This window comes from Columba livia, chromosome 4 (assembly GCF_036013475.1).
Source record: "Columba livia isolate bColLiv1 breed racing homer chromosome 4, bColLiv1.pat.W.v2, whole genome shotgun sequence".
NCBI classification, from domain to species: domain Eukaryota; kingdom Metazoa; phylum Chordata; class Aves; order Columbiformes; family Columbidae; genus Columba; species Columba livia.
In genome coordinates, this window is record NC_088605.1 from 40,522,714 (window position 1) to 40,537,186 (window position 14,473).

Sequence of the window (14,473 nt, forward strand, 5' to 3'; positions counted from 1 at the left end):
TTGACAAACTGGCTGCACAATGCTTGCCAAACAGTGCTCCTTCATATCCCATACAAGGAAGGGCATTTAATTATAGAAGGAACTGCTCTACCAGCAGGCTGGAACAGCATTAGCCTAGTATGCTGTGATGCTGTGAGACAGACATATCACACCATGCTGGCTGCCCACGGGTAGATGCGGGTCTGCACAAATTACCATTTACAACCCCATTCAAGTAAAAAGTCTGGTTTGTGGCCTCAACTGTGGCAACATCCTTCTTTTCGTAACCGTGTGCACAGAGGTTACTTGCCAGGCAACTTATTCCACAACATAATGTAAAACTATAGTTCTGTAACTACCAGGTTTCCTTTTCTTGCCCCCACCCCTCAACCACTTACATTTTCCTTTTTCAAGTTACCCTTGCAGTGCTCATTGGGAAGCGTAGCATGAAGATGTTACCTGCAACAATGAGCTCCAGGCTGAAGGTGTTTTCACCAGCTCGATTGCTGGCAACGCACGTGTAGATTCCAGCATCTCTGGCTGTCACTGGTTCTATGATCAAGGAGTGCACCCCGTTCTCACGTACCAACATTTTGTGAGAACTGTCAGGACGAATTGGTCTTCCATTAAGTTGCCAGCTCAAATCTGGAGTGGGTAATCCACTAACCTTAAGTGTAAACAGAATAATGGGAAATGGTCTTAGACATACAAAACACTGGAGGAGTCCTGACTTGTTCCTGTGGAGAAGATTGGTTTTGTTTGCTGCTGCAGGTGTACCATAAGATTTAAAGATCTAATTCTGCCCTGAATTACACATTGACTCAGGTGTATACATTTACTTACTTTCTAGCCAACTCCCTGAATTCCATGATGTCTTACGGGTGTGACTGAAGGAAGATCAGCTTTTAGATATGCTACAAGTTAAATGTAGTAATACATTGCCAAACAAAAGGCAAGGTGACACCTTTTGTCTTTTTTTTTTTTTAATTGTTTGCTCTTCACATGGAATGAGAAGATACTCCTTTTTAGATTAACTTCTTGTAGAAAACTTGCAGACAAAAAGATATTACCTGACTAATTATTGAACTTTTAAGTTCCATTCTGCTTAGGCGTAACCTAGTGAGAGCACCGCCTGCACTGGTTAATGCCTGGGCTGTGTGAACAAGTCTTGTACTTTTGAAAGCCCTGCCATTTGCTGTGGGTACTACTGGAAAACAAACAGCTTCTCCCAAATATGTCAGCATAAAGGAAACAGAACTCATCCCAGCCTTAATTTATTCTGTCAGGCAAAATCATAAATCAGGATTATAATGTTTGAAACTTTACTAGAGGATCGAAACTCAGCTTAAAAGGGAGAAGCACAGTGGCTGTATAGCTTCCCTCCACACCCCAGCAAAGCTGAATTCTAAAAATCAGCGTACTGTGGACTGTAAGGTTTGCCCGAAGCACCTTCATTGGAGGGGAGTCAAACTGGTTGTCAGCTTCCTTATAAGCAGCGAAGTTAATTAAGCTGTTGACAGTCCCTGAAACTGCCAATAGGTAAAACAGCTTTAAAAAGAAACGAATTGGGTTTTTGAGTCAGCTCATGTTATGGAAGGGCGGCTGTCGTCCCTGGTGTTATACTTGCCTTGCAGTCCATTCTGCACAGTTTTCCTTCTTGAACAGTCATGTCTCCAGGAGCCTGCAGAAAATGAGGCCGGAAGAATCGTTCCTGAATTGGTTCATTTTCATCACCACTGTCCCTTGATCGAGATCGTGGTCTTAAAATAACATGAAATAGAGGTAAATTATTTTTTGTTCTCTGCTAAATCAGAAGAACCAAAATCACTTGTAAGAGTGCTTTGAATTTTAAATCACTTCTTGCACCTATACCATAATCACTCCATATTTACACATGTACACTGGTAGCATTTGGCTCAGACTGAGTTAATTATGACGCTGTGCTTATCAATAACTTTCATTTAATTCACGTCTTGTGGCAAAATACAATCTAGAAAACAATCTTGCTACAGAATAATTGCTTGTAATTATCATTTGTTCATACCTGATAGTATTTTTTTAGAGTTAGTCTTTACATCACTGAAGTACAAAGGAAATAAGTCAGTAGGCCTTAGCAGACAGGTTCAGTTCCTCATTTCTAGTGTCCTGTGTATTTAATCCCTTCACTGCTGCTGCTGACACCAGAAGGCAAAAGTACTGTTCGGTAATTACGTTTGCCTTTCAGAAAACAACAGCAGCTAAAAATCTCCCTCCTCTCTGTTGGAAAGAGACTTTTCACATCACACTTACTTTTCGTCTACCCTTGTTCTGCGTGTAGATGGAAGTGCTGTGGATATTTATTCCTTATTTAACAGGTTTTTTTGTTTGAGGTATTCTTGAACATTTTCAAAGCCACCAAATTGTGGTGTCCAAACAGTAAGAATTTCATTTGTGAACAATAAGAAGAAAAACTTTGGTTGTTAAATTGTTCTTCATAAAGGTACTTTAAAATGTTTAATAAAAAATAAAAAGAAGGAAAAATATCTCCTGTTCCCAGAAACAGTATCAATCACCTTAAGCTTCCATGATATCAATCCATTTTCAGCATTGGCTATTCTTGCCTGTTAATTTACTCTATTGAAACTTTTTCTAATTGGTTCCTTGTTTAAATGTGGTTGTTTTTTTGTTTGTTGCTGTTGTTGTTTTGCTTGTTTGGGGGTTTTTCTTTGTCCCCCGCCCCAATTTAAATTAGAATTATTGCATTTGCATGATTTAGGAATCAAAGCAACTTGTAATTGAAACAAAATTTGAGATGAGTTTTTGTCCTTGCCTGATCAGTTCCAGTGGATTCCGTTCTAGAGCCAACTGCTGCCCCCCCTGGCACCCTGCTGCACAGTAGAGCTGTTCAAATGTCCTCAGAGAGAGCTTTTATCAACAGGACTTTACAAGTGAAACTCTTTCCTGAATTCCATTTTCTGTTAACTTTCTCCAGTGTTTCTGGTTTGGCCATTGGCTGCAGTATATTCATGCTTCAGTATATGTGGCTATACTGTGTTTTCTACTGCCCATGGGCATTTCTTTAGGTTAAAATAATTGATGACACAAAAAAGCTTAAGGCCCTCAGCAGTTAGAGGTGAAAACCAAGATACTGTACTACTGTATGGAAGATAAACACTCCAGCTGCACACTCTGTTTCACTGAGGTTAAATTTAGTTAGAGTTGCCTGAAAATTTGGTTCCTTTTATCCTTCTCTGTTGTTGCCCTTCTCTCTATTATTGCTCTGTTTGAATTCTGACTAGTCATCACCTTATCTGTCATAATTAGATACATTTTTACTTGTTAATGATCCTCACAGGTTTCCTGCAGCTGTAACTAAAGGCAGATGTGGAGGGGGGAAATCCAGCCCCTACTGCTATTAAAGTAGGAGCAGATACTGAACAAGGGAACACACACAGGACTTCTTCATGCACACTGAAAGCTCTTTAAGTGCCTAAATCCTGGACTTAAGCCCCTAATATTTTTCGCCACTTAAACACACCTAAAGCTCCTGCACTAGAGCTCCAAAGCAAGACTTTGCTTCATTGGCAAGTTCCTGGCCACTTTTGATGACTTAGATGCCTCTTGTGCAGGTAGCAGGGACAGAAGATGGATGGCAACAGAGAAAAACTCTCGTCCTATCTTTTTAAATTAGTTCTGCAGTCTGACCTAGGAAGGATGGTATCTAATGAACTGAGAGCTACGCAGTGCAAGCAAACAATGCTGTAATATTTACATGCATCCTGCTTCCATACTGCTGATACAATGCCAATGAAGTGCAAGTATGATTCTAGGTAAGTGCTGCTCATTTCCTTGCAAGGCTGAGCCGAACAGGTGAAGTTGCACCGCTGAAGTGTGGCAGCCCTTCTGAGAGCCACCCAGTCACAGCTGCAGCTGCATAAAAAGGCAGCACTGGTCAAAACTGGGTGAAAAAAATAGCAAATGATAACACCAAATGAATGGAAAACAAAAAGGTTAGGAGTTTCCAGAGTTTGTGACCAAAGATGTTTTGTTTTGTTTTTCTGATACTATGTTCTTGAATCGTAGAAACTAAGTTTTCAAATTGCAGATTTGGAAGGATGCTGTTTAGTCTAGAGCTGGAAATAAAGAATGCATTTCTTTTTACCTCTTTGTAAATGTACCTTTAAAATTGCAGACCACTTTTCAAGCCTTTACCCTGAGATGTGAAACTGGGGTTATTCTAAACCTGTTTTGTGGTTTTTAAGAAATAATGTAATGAGTAGAGTCAGGTACTTCAGAGGTGTAGGAGTGACAAATTGCAATAGACTGGAATACTCGGGGATTAGCTGTGGGTTCTTTAGAGCTATGACATGGGTGTCAAATTGCAAAGGTGAGTTTCAGCAATACTGACATCATGTACTAGATGTGTCCAGGGAGACTCTGCGGGTCAGCGCGGGCAATGCACTAGGAACTTCAGCGAGCAAGAAGCTGGGGAAGAATTTCACAGAATCACAGAATCAACTGGGTTGGAAAAGACCTCAGAGATTATCGAGTCCAACCCTTGGTCCAACTCTAGTCCATTTACTAGATCATGGCACTAAGTGCCATGTCCAATCTCAGTTTAAAAACCTCCAGGGACGGCGAGTCCACCACCTCCCTGGGCAGGCCATTCCAATGCCTGACCACTCTCTCTGTAAAGAATTTCTTTCTAATACCCAGCCTAAATTTCCCCTGGTAGAGTTTAAGCCCATGCCCCCTTGTCCTATTGCTAACTGCCTGGGAGAAGAGACCAATCCCCACCCGGCTATAACTTCCCTTCAGGTAGTTATAGAGAGTGATGAGGTCACCTCTAAGCCTCCTCTTCTCCAGACTAAACAACCCCAGCTCCCTCAGCCTCTCCCCATAGGTCTTGTGTTCAAGTCCCTTCACCAGTCGTGTTGCTCTTCTCTGGACCCGCTCCAGCACTTCAATGTCTTTCCTGAACTGAGGGGCCCAGAACTGAACACAATACTCCAGGTGTGGCCTCACCAATGCAGAGTACAGGGGAAGGATCACTTCCCTTGTCCTGCTGACCACGCTGTTTTTGATACAGGACAGGATACCGTTGGCCTTCTTGGCCACCTGGGCACACTGTTGGCTCATGTTGAGCTTCCTGTCAATTAGCACCCCCAGGTCCCTTTCTGTCTGACTGCTCTCCAGCCACTCTGCGCCCAGCCTGTAGCACTGCAGGGGGTTGTTGTGACCAAAGTGCAGCACCCGGCATTTGGCCTTATTGAACTTCATCCCATTGGAATCAGCCCATTTTTCCAGTCTATCCAGATCCCTCTGCAGAGCCCTCCTGCCTTCCAGCAGGTCGACATTCCCTCCCAACTTGGTGTCATCAGCAAATTTGCTGATGATGGTGTCAATCCCCTCATCTAAATCATCAATAAAGATGTTAAACAGGACTGGACCCAACACTGACCCCTGGGGAACACCACTAGTGACTGGCCGCCAGCTGGATGCAGCCCCATTCACCAGCACTCTCTGGGCCCGGCCCTCCAGCCAGTTCTTAACCCAGCGTAGAGTACACTTGTCCAAGCCATGGGCTACCAGCTTTTGCAAGAGTATATTATGGGAGACAGTGTCAAAGGCCTTGCTGAAGTCCAGATAGACCACATCCACGGCTTTCCCCTCATCCACCAGGTGAGTCACCTGATCATAGAAGGAGATCAGGTTGGTCAGACAGGACCTGCCCCTCCTAAACCCATGCTGGCTGGGTCTGATCGCTTGTCCATCCTGAAGGTGCTGTGTGATTCCATTCAGGATGATCTGCTCCATAACCCTGCCAGGCACCGAGGTCAGGCTGACAGGCCTGTAGTTGCCAGGGTCAGCTCTGCAGCCCTTTTTGTGGACTGGGGTAACATTGGCCAATTTCCAATCATATGGGACCTCCCCAGTGAGCCAGGACCGTTGGAAGATGATGGAGAGCAGCTTGGCAAGTTCTTCTGCTAGCTCCCTCATCACCCTAGGATGGATTTGTAACCAACCATATGATAACAATCACTAATTTGGGATAAAGGAGATTAAGTTCAAATTGTTCCTCTAACTGAGCACAGGGGCAACAGAAATGTTTATTTTTAAAATCTCACTTAAATCTCATACATTTCAAGATGGTTTATTTGGGGCTGTGGCTGCTGCGCACCACCAGACAGCTCAGGGGCTACAGTGTTGAGCACCATGTCTGAGCAACCAAGCCCAAGCTTTGTACATGTCAGACAATTCAAAAGTTCCACCCTCCCCAAAATAATGCCAAGAAGGTAACGTTTGCAAGCTAAGCACAGTGCAGAAAAATGGCTGTGATGTAGCAAAGATGACATAAACCAGAGTTCTGCCAGAACACATTGTGTGAGAGATTAAAAATACTTCAGGAAAAAGCCTGTCAACAGTGTAACAAGTCATAAAGTTCATTAAGCTAATAATTACACTTGTAAAAAAAAAGGGGGGGGGTTAAAAAGGTTTTGTTGCTCTCAGGCAGAAAAGTTTATAGAAATACTGTAATGCCACAGGACTATTACTTATCAAGGGTATATAGCAATATATGTGGCACATATTATAGTGTATGGGGGAGCACCGTATTGTGGTGTGTTACGTTAGAAAAGCCGATGGTGGGAATCTGTCTGTCTGTCTGAGGTCAGTTTTACATGCTCCTGTCTCATCAGTCTCGGGGAGAACTGGATGGTGGCAGCAGTGGGAAATGTCACCGGCCAGCAACAGCGCTGTGCCGGGTGCTTGGCAGGAACAGACCTTCCCTAAGGGAACATACCAGAAGGAGCCCTTCACATGTGGTAATTGTACAGTAAATAAGAATCCCCAACAATTGCCCTAATTTTAATTAAACTGCTATATGGAAACCTTTGTAACTTGTTACTCTGCTGGACACCCAAACAAAACAATAGTGGCTGCCTGAGTGCTTGTCTCAATTAGAAAATAAAACACCAGCCATAAGTGGCCTTGGATTTTAATTGCATTTGGAGAAACTGAAAAATGAGCCTACTCCATTACCACCCCAGGGGTTGTGCCCATTGCAGAAACACCCACATTTCATCCTGTAGAAGGATGCAGCAGCGTCAGCTGCTCGCTGCTCTCACCCAAATTTATGAAGGTGTTTCCCCTTTCTCACCCTGTGTGCACGGACTAATCCAGTTGAAACCTGACTCTTCATGGCAGCTTTTCCCTACAGGGACTAACAGAGACTTTTCACTTTACCCATTATTTTCAGGTGTCAAGTGTCTCATTTACTGGGCAGGCTATGGCAGAGGGACACAGCTGTTTTGGTGGCAGGACATTCCCCTCCATAAGCAGCCTGAGCTTTGGGCTTAACAGGCCTAGACAGGAAGGCTGAGAGGGAGAGTTGGTGTGAGAGATGCTGGGAAACGCTTTCAGAACTGTGGGAAGCCCAGTTTGTTCCGGGCAGGAATAAGACTGATACCATCTTTCAAGCAACCAGCCTCACTTCCAAATACTTTCTAGTGATCAGAGCGGGGAAGAGAACCTGTTTCACATGCAGCAGTCCTGCAGGTCATACTACTACCACTGCTAATTGTCACAGGAGTAATTTCTTTATTACACATTGACTATGTGATTAGATCTATGTATTACAGTTGGGCAATATTGAGATTCTGTGGCCATTGTGACCATTGAGTGACCATGTGCCTCCTCACAACAGAAACCAAAACTGGAGTTCTCACACTCCCTTGAAAGCAGTTCTGTTTGGGTAACCAAAGTGATTTTTTTTGTATTGTCTGAAGATGTCTGAGCTGTGCTAAGCAGCCTCATAAATGCTTTGGGGAGTGAAAAAAAAAAGCATTTGAAGGGAAAATTCCTTTATATGGCCCAAAAACATAAACCAAAATTTCATATGTGAATAATTGTAAACTTACAAAAGATAAGTTTAATACCTTATTTCTGACTCATAATTCCATATAAGAACCTGAACTGAAATCACTGAAATACTAAAGTATTTATAATGTAAATCTAATAAAATTCTTTGGCATGTAGCTATTTCTTCTGTTTCTTTAAATTAATAATTATTAAAAGCTGCAGAAAGTACAGATTCCTGGTAGAATCCTAGTCAGGTGAGAGGTTTTAAAAAACATAAGTGACAAAGTCCTTCCCAACAGCTGACAGTGGAATGTGAGATGATTCATTAGTGACCATCACAAAGAAACGAGGAGGAGACAGGCAAAATTAAAGATACTTAAAACTAACGTAATTGCAGAGGCTGCTTATACTCCTAAGTATGGAAACTTGGCAGAAAGTTTTAGACAGGAGAGGTAGGTCACATTTCTGTCTGAATCCCATCCTTTTAACTTACCTTCTTCACATTATTTATCTTACCACAATAATTTTGCAAAATACGTATTATTAAAAGAAAAACAAACAACTCCCCCCCCCCCCCGCCCCCCTCCAATTATAAACCAAAACCAAAAGGCATCAAGTACCTTCTTATATGAGGCTGACCAGAAGGTGACCAAGGACTGCGGCCTCTCTGATTTACAGCTTGAACCATCAGCCGGCCCGTGCAACTTACTCTACCCTGTTATGGTGAAGGAGAGGAAGAACATTACCAGACATTAAAGCATGTAACAGTAATCAACTTTCAACCTTATCTCTTCTTTTTTTCCCACCTGTTACAGAGTCTGTAATACAACCTCTTCTTTCACAAAGCCATTGAAAATCATTTGTTGAGATACCTTCTGACTGTTAGCTTCCAACCTAACCCAGAACTGCTGGAATAATTGTGACTATAACACAGTCACAGTCAGAATGTTCCACCTGCAACATCCACATCAACTTTGCATGAACTTCAGGTCTAAGCTGTGAGCTCCACACTCAAGTCTGTCGTCGTATAAGTGGCAAATATTTTTGTCACTGTAATCTGGGGTTTGCAAATACCTGTTCATTGACAACTGGCCAAAGCCCATGGAAAATCATTTTCACTGGGGTCACAAGCAGCCTTCGAATGGCTGTGACTTTTGCGTTACTGCTGGACTGTTAGAAATGAAGTTCCTATATCCTGCTTTTATTCCCATGACCCATTTAGTCCTCAAGAAAAATACTGTGTTAAAATAAGCCATTGTGCATGACCAGCAGCAATTTCTTAAGCAAAAAATTTTTGTGTGTGTTGCAAGACCATTGAAGACATCTGGAACGAATACATTTTTATTTTAGGCACAAGTGCATATTAATATTTTTCTGGCAGGTGATGAATTAACACAGTTTGGGATAACTCCAGTGCATCTCAATACATAAAGGCATCACAAATGGCAACACAAAGGACAGTAAAGAATTTGGATAGGGAAGAATAAGCAAGGAGCCAAAGGTTTGGAAAAGTCATGGGATGAATGGGACGGAAGCGATGAGTGGGAAGTAATTCATGAGGAGGTGGCCTAGAAAACAAGGGAAATCCAGCCGGAGTCCTGGGTGCACAGTGCAAAGATGTGGAGAGACTGGAAAATAAGGGCTTGACTTGAGCCCATACAGCTCGTGGAAAGAGATCAGTTAAAGGACATAACTTGGAAGTAAAGGCCTACAACAGGCACGGGGTTGTGTTTTTCTAGGCCCTGGGTCACTTTGCTCTGGATTAAATTAAATGGCAAATTTTATGGCAAACTCCAGAGGTGCGTTAGGACCTGGATTCCAGAACGCTGCACTTCACACCGCAGGCAACGGTTCCTGCTGTATTAGCTAACATGGGTGACAGCCACGGCTGTCAACACGTCACTTTACATACGTAAATCCTGTTGTATTATATTAATCCAGATCATGAGATGGCATAAACTGGCAGAGCTTTAATGAACTGAATCCTTTTGCTTTAATAAAAACCAACTTTGATCAGCCTTTTTGCTTTGTAGTTTGGTGGTTCCAATAGCAATGACCAAAACACAACAAGAGCCGAGCAAGTATCTATCAGTCCATCAGAATCCTGATGCAGGCTCCCTTATATTTACGTGTTTCACTTTGCTTGAGGAAAGGTTGCCAAATTCGCCTAAGCTTGTGATAGCTTTGAGATGTGGACAACTTTCCATTAGAATTGAGGAAGCTATGCCAAAATTATTTCTACTCGGTATGACTTAAAAGAATTGGAATCCAGATCTTTTGAATGTGAAAGGCCAGTACATTAATTCACAGCCCTTCTTTGCCTCCATTATACTGCTAAACGCATAGTAAAAGCAAGCAAATAGTGGAAGAGATAAGTATGTTTGCTTGGGAAATCCCCTGTGAAGAAAGAACAGAATGGGCTTGGTGAAACAGGCAGATGGTTTGTTTAGGGGAGCTAGAGGAGGATGCCTCTGGTTTTTCTCCAAAGAGAGAAAAAAGCACAGACACAGAATTTTATTATTTAACAAAATGGCTTTTTCAATCCCCAAACTACGAACAATACAAAACGGTCTCATTTTCGTACATCTAAAAGTCCACAAATGAATGTCATCAATGACCAGAGCTGATAACCTAGTTCCCTGGTGTGTCATCAAACGAGCCTTACCCAGACTAACAAATACTAAAAGGAAGGCCTTAAATATCCTCATATGAGCTATTCAGAGTGTACAAACACAAAGGCAGTTTATTCACCAAGGTCTCTATGATTTTGGATCATGCAGTAACACTACACAGGGAAACTCTGTAGGTGCATTAACACGACACTTAGAGGAAGATGAGCAGGATTCACTTCCTACCTTGAACATGGATGTATTTATTTATCATATTTAAACCTGCTGTGAACGGTACCAATTGTTATAACACAATGGTTGTCTATGTGTAAAAGTTCCCAGCCTGAAGAATTCCCTTGGCCTTATGCTATTTCTTTATTATTTCTTCACTTCTGTTATTTGTATGTGTAGAAAACCACCTAGATTTAAGCGCTGCAATTTGTACAATCTAGCCTAAAACTGCTATTTGTGCGTTGTCTGCATGTACAATCCCATATGTTCCCAAGCACGCTGCAATGTGAGCGGGACTAACAGTTAAAGAGCAAGGCAGAAAGGGCCGTGTCACGCTCAGTAACCAAGCAACCTCCATAACAGAGCACAACACTCCTGCGTAGATTAAACTCTGTCTCAGTGATACAGTTCGCTATTTTACAGTGTGATTCTACTTGCAGGCCAGGTCTTGGCAAGATATTTGTTGCTACAGAAGAAAATAATTTGTTACATCCCTTAAGTTATGTTACTGCCTTGGTTTCTCATGTGCAAATCTTTCCCCTCAATTTGCTGTGCTGTGCTGTAGGGAGAGTGGATTGAAAGTTACTTCGATTGGATGCGTGTGCTGTAAGTTCAGCTGTGTCCAACGCACTGCTGGGTTTCTGTTGTGCACCTCAGCTCTTGTACTGGGTCTGCAAAGAGCAAGTAATATTGCAAAACCAGTAACGCTCTGTGTTTCAGAAAAACAGTGTTTAAGACTCCGGGATCAACACAGGAGACTTCTCCCCTACATAATAAGCTCTAGAACTTTTTGCCTTACAGAATTGCCATCACTGCCTAATGCAGACATGTTGAGGTGTGATGTACTCCCACTCATTTAAAAAAGCTGGCCTCAGTCAATGACTAGTGTCAACAGAAGAAAAATTAAGTTGCTGGATTTGGTTACTTCTGCTGGTAAACTGGATTCAGCCCCCCCTTTCCAGTGTGTGTGCTCTCCATGCTCAGGATACTGAGATGTTATCAGCTGAAACAAATGGTTGAACACTGATTAAAACCCAACACCCCTCCCCTCTGAAACCTCAAACCATAGGAAAAAACCGGCTGTTGAGTTGCTAATCTCTTGAAGATAGAAAGGTCCCACCCTACTGATGCAAGATGAAAACACAAATCTAACCTACATACTCTATGGTGACCTCATCATTTAATTAAATCATGCATACGTAAGATGAGATAGTTTTCTGAAGATTTATGTCCAGAAGCATGTTTGCTCTGGAGCCAAACCTTCATTTACCTGTGGGTTAGCAGCCATAATAGTGTAATTCCCATCATCATCCAGGGTGGAGGCTGCAGTATGCAGTGAGCAAGTTCCATCAGGTTCTCTTTGAATTCGGTAGTGATCACTTCGTTTGGAAATTTGCTTCCCATCTTTAAACCAATAAATCTGCCGGAAAAAAACAAGGCACGGCTGATAAGAGGCGGGTGCTCATTGTCATCATTTCTCAATTACCAGCATTAACCAATCTTAACTGCTGAAAACCTCTCTGGAGAGCACAAAAAGGAAACCAGTTTGATCATCTAGTAAAAGTGCAGAACCACACTCGGTGAAGCACTTTCACTAAAAGACAAGTTACAGGTTACCAATCCCTCAAAGGGAAAGATGGTGCCATGAACATTTACCGAAGAAAATTACAGGGGCATTAGGGCTGTGCCCATCGCAAGGACAGAACTGGAGATGAACATTTTGAGAACTGAAAACGGATGTTACTATAAAGAAAAGTTCTGTGCCAGAGAAGATGACTATTTTAAATTTTTTATATAACTTAAATCTGAAGAAGTTGCAGAAAGAACTTGAGGATGCTATTGCTCTCTTTACAGAAAATAAAAACACACAACGAGGTGATTATAGGAATAGCTAATTCAATGGTGAATGAAACAGAAGTAATGATCTCACTGTTGAAACACCAGTTTTGTCTCACATCACTTGTGCTGACTGGACCAAAAAGCCAGAAGGGGATTCAGCTGCTGGCGCTGGCAAGGAGCAGGTCCGTGTGCTCAGCATAATCGCATGACTGAATCCAGCAGTGTCACCCCGACGTGACAGACAGCTGCAGAAGGACGGCTTCACCAAGCCACGGGAAATACTTCAAAACAAGTCAGCACGTAGGTATGTAGTCTTGGATAATTGCACGCCAACACCAGTACAGTTCCAAGCTGCACAGAACAGTTACACGATCTATCAAACAGAGGTCTTTTCCATTACTTTTGATACATAATTTTATTCTCTGGCTGACCTAAGGTCTGCTTTCGGTGAGCCAAGAAAATGATGTATGCAGAATAATATCTTATAATAATCCATAAATTACACAAAAAAGTATGTGCTTTTAATGCCTCAAACTTGAGGAGAAAAAAAAAATCAAATATTTTGACCTAGCCTTGGTTTTTTTTTTTTTTTTTCTATATTTTAAAAATAGCATAAAACCCCAAAGTGAAATCTGCTGGAATCAAAAGAAAAATGTAGTGTAAGCATGAAACACACACAGGAATATGTGAACCGTTTTATTCTAGGAAGGCTGTATTCAGCTCCCCAAACCCAGATTTAAGTAGAACATTATTTACTTGTCATTTCAGAAGCGTGTATTACTCCACAACCTCAGCGCTGGTCAGCGTTGCTTAAATCACTCGTGCAGAAACCTGCAGAGTTTTTATGAGGTGAACCTGTACAAAGTACAACAACTGCCTGTGTCCTGGTCGTGTGACTGCTGTGACTATTTCGCGTGAGGAAAACACAGATTCTCCTCAGTCTAATTCTTGAGGTGGGACTTTAGGTCTTACAGTGGGGAAAGGTTGCTGGCTTCCCAGTAAAAATGAAGAGACAAAGCAAAGCACAATTCCTGATAGAGTTTAATCTGCCAGGTTCTTCATACGTGCCAACATTTCAAAGCTCTAAATTCGCTCACTTGGGGGAAAAGTTAAGGATATACTTTTAAATTTCACAAAAACACAATGGAGAATGTTTTGGAGGGAATGAGTGGAAATTTCCCTTAAAAATTAATTACCGTGTATGGTTTTTATATTAACAAGCATTATGTGCAGCTAGAAATGATTTCATTTCCTCATAGCTGGTTATACTTGTTTCCCATTTTGTCTGTCAGCGGCCTCGCAGAGACTCTGTGGTGCTAACAAAAGATTTAGTCATGTCTTCTCATCTGCTGACAGAGCACTTACTGGAGATGCAAAAGATATTTGATCACTTATATACACATGCTAATGGATGCTGGTAACGATATACCTGCAAAAAATGAGTTTTAACTTGTATGCTTTACATGTGTCATAATGTTGCTTGGAAATCTACTGCATTAAGTAGTAATTATTTAATAACAATGCACTTATCAGAAATATCAGGAGACATGCCAGGAATTATTACATGGAAATACATGCAAATCCATGCAACTATCAACTGAACCAGCTATCCAAACATCATGCATGTGTTGTCCAATGCTTCCACTATGTTTAAAAGCATTGGGATCATTGGCTTTTACTTACGAGTAGTTAATTCTTAATATTGCCTTTATCTGACACAGAGTTAATAAATGAAACCACTACTGCTGGAGACAACGGCCCTCACAGTGAAGTATTTTCTTTCTAGGATACCTTTTAATAAATGTACCATTAAGCTATGTAAGCACCAAATCCTGCATCTGGATTGCTTTTATTTGCACCAGATTTGCAGAAACCAATGTGTAATGACTGGGAATACAATGGAATACACAGTACAAAAGGGGTTTTGATCTTGGGCAGCACAGGCATTTTTAATCACTAAGAATTATATTCAGTCA

The 14,473-nt window shown here is 41.7% G+C and overlaps 1 protein-coding gene across 14 annotated transcripts in view; it reads right to left on the bottom strand.

Annotated features, from left to right (window-relative positions):
• The window catches only part of PALLD (palladin, cytoskeletal associated protein), a 199,175-nt gene that overhangs the window by 4,583 nt on the left and 180,119 nt on the right, over positions 1-14,473 (bottom strand). For all 14 annotated transcript variants that reach the window (XM_021297371.2, XM_065061363.1, XM_065061364.1 and 11 more), the window contains 4 exons: positions 11,929-12,078; positions 8,439-8,533; positions 1,607-1,739; positions 439-646 (listed from right to left, as the gene is read on the bottom strand). In XM_021297371.2, coding sequence (XP_021153046.2) covers positions 439-646; positions 1,607-1,739; positions 8,439-8,533; positions 11,929-12,078 — 586 coding nt within the window. The remainder of the gene's footprint in view (positions 1-438; positions 647-1,606; positions 1,740-8,438; positions 8,534-11,928; positions 12,079-14,473) is intronic.